Source organism: Hoplias malabaricus, chromosome 6 (assembly GCF_029633855.1).
Source record: "Hoplias malabaricus isolate fHopMal1 chromosome 6, fHopMal1.hap1, whole genome shotgun sequence".
NCBI classification, from domain to species: Eukaryota; Metazoa; Chordata; class Actinopteri; order Characiformes; family Erythrinidae; genus Hoplias; species Hoplias malabaricus.
Window position 1 is genome coordinate 9,950,651 of NC_089805.1, and position 2,635 is coordinate 9,953,285.

General features: G+C 45.8%; 1 protein-coding gene across 1 annotated transcript; it reads left to right on the forward strand.

Moving 5' to 3' along the window:
• The first annotated feature begins 1,889 nt into the window (after positions 1-1,889).
• LOC136699148 (protein Fer3) lies at positions 1,890-2,363 on the forward strand. The gene has a single exon (XM_066673616.1). The coding sequence runs from the start codon at positions 1,890-1,892 to the stop codon at positions 2,361-2,363; it is 474 nt and encodes a 157-aa protein (XP_066529713.1).
• Positions 2,364-2,635: the final 272 nt, after the last annotated feature.

The following is a 2,635-nucleotide window of genomic DNA, read 5'->3' on the forward strand; positions in this document are numbered from 1 at the left end:
AGGCCCTGAGCATTGGAATGGGTTCTCTGAAGATACAGAGGCCTTCACAAAGACTCTTTTAGCTGCCATCAAATGCTCACAGAAATGTTCTACTATACAGTGTAAAGCCTTTCCAGATGAATAGAAGCTGGGTTTTGTCAGGTAGTGCTGTTGCTCCATAATTGAGCATCCTTTTCCCCACAATGTGAAGTAAACACTCATCAAGGTTTTGGCCACCTTTAAAATCACTGTCCAACATTTTGGCTGGAAATGCTCCCTCTCTTAATTCCCCGACACTCACCTTATCTGACGTTCTGCACAAGCGCCATCATCTCACACCTTTCTGATTACTCTGCATAAATAACCCCTAGACCGAGACCCCTTATCAGCGCAGACTCTCTCAAAGGCCTAATACAGACAGAAAAAAAGAGGGAATGAACTACTCTCTTAAATCACCACACACTCACTCACAGAGACACACACACACAGGAAATCGCGCAGGTCAACTCTAGTTCCATATTTCATATCCTATATCATATTACAGCAACTGACCGGCTCAAGAACAAACCCCATCCTGAATGACCCCCTTATGACTCTTTTAGGTCTTTTTTGGTCACCTTGGTGGTCAGTGATGCCCAGGGTCCTGTGACTACTTTTTAACATTGTGATGCTTAACATTCCTCTAAAAGCTGCTCCTAACACACATTTAGAGTTTCGTTTACAAATGTTGTCTCTAAAGAACCAGCCACTGAATGTTTCTTTAGTGAACCAAAACTTGTTCTTCTGAAGTGGACGTCTTTAAGACCTAAAGGTTTCATTTCCATGAACCATTAATGGCAATAATATGGAGTTGGTTCTCCTTGGAGTTGCAGCTCTAACAGCAGGTTTGACACACTACAGTTATTGAACAACATTAAAACACTGTGCACCACAGCAACTCAGCCACAAAGTGGCAGATCATGCAAAGTTACAGAATGCTGAGGTGCACAGTGTGTTAAAGTACCTTGCCTGAATTTTGTGAAGTTTTTAGACCCATAGCATGGCTATGTACTTGATTTTATTCACCTGTGGCAATGGGACTGAATTAAACGCTTAAATTCAATGATTAAGTGGACTGTACCAATACTTTTGTCCATATAGTGTATCTCTGAGGAACCTCTATCGCCACATGTTTAAGTTTTCAAAACATGACCTGACTTATAACTCAGGTAAAGCTTCAGTTTTATGGCAGAGGCTCCAGAGGAAGGGTCTCCCTCTTCCATGGGAACAGGCAGCTATTTGCGCTAATTTGCAAAAGAAAGGAGCCTCGAGTATTGGTCACTGTTGGGGGAATGTTATATTTGGTCTCCAACACTGGCCGTTTAAGTAACAGAAGTCTCATTACTTAGCCTTCAGTGTGCTGGGAAACCGAGCAAACAGGACGGGGTGACCCTTTGTCAAGAGGCTCTCCTCTTCGGGACATCATTAAGCAGCCCAGAGATCAAATGGCAGAACCAGCGTTTGGAGGACTGATGGACCTCTCCTGCTCTTTCATTCTCTCTTTCACTCAGCTGGGCTTAGGCTGGGCTCAGAGAATGGATTCGGTCCACACCTAAGGACATGAAAGCTGAGGTGAATTGACTGACTTTATTGAAACAGCAGGACCAGGCCTGTTGGACCCGTGCCATAAAGGAACTGCCGTTGTTGCTGGGAATGGGATTTCCAGAGTGAATACCATCCACGCGACCCTGAACCGCTGTCCGTCAAAACTCATTAGGCTTATAGGCTGGACGACTCCTTCGCTGGGTCTTAATCCCTAGCAAGGTTATAAATGACCTTGGACACTGTCCCTTTGTGCATCAGACATGAAATCTTGTGAGATTTGTCCAGGTGCTTGGACCCCCGTGATTGCTACATTTTGACTTTGAGCTATGGACACTCAAAGGCCAGTGCTTGACCCAGCAATGTTCAACTTTGTCAGTGATATAAACTGTGCAGACACGACGGCGAGAGATGTGTTCGGACCCGCAGAAGGCCTGGATGCCCCGCATTCCTACCACTTGGACCACCTGGACCACCTGAACCACCTCAGCCTGCAAGGATCACACCGAGACCTGAGCTCCGGCGCCGTAACTCAAACCCTCGACTTCAGTCCCGACCCAGCGACCGTCTACGGTGGGCTTCCCCGCGGTGGGAGAGCGAAGAGGAAACGCGTGATCTCCAACGTCCAGCGGCAGGCCGCCAACATCCGGGAACGCAAGCGCATGTTCAGCCTGAACGAGGCGTTTGACGCGCTGCGCAAGAAAGTGCCGACCTTCGCGTACGAGAAGAGACTCTCCAGGATAGAGACGCTGAAACTCGCCATCGTCTACATCTCCTTCATGACCGAGTTACTGGAGAAGTAGCAGCGGAGGGGCACTGCCAAGAAACGGGCATTTTGAGAACCGAGAGTTTATTTTAATTAAAACATAACAAGGAAAAGTGAATCTGCTCAGACACTGACCTTTAAAAGAGCTTCAGGAAAATGGCGAAGAAGCGTGGTGCTTTTATTATTAATTTAATTTGAATGATTATTATTTTACCCAGCCGTGTAGGATCAAATTACTATTCCATCCGTTTAAATGAGAACAAACTTCAATAGAGGGAGAAAAAGCAGCTGTTTATTATTATTATTATT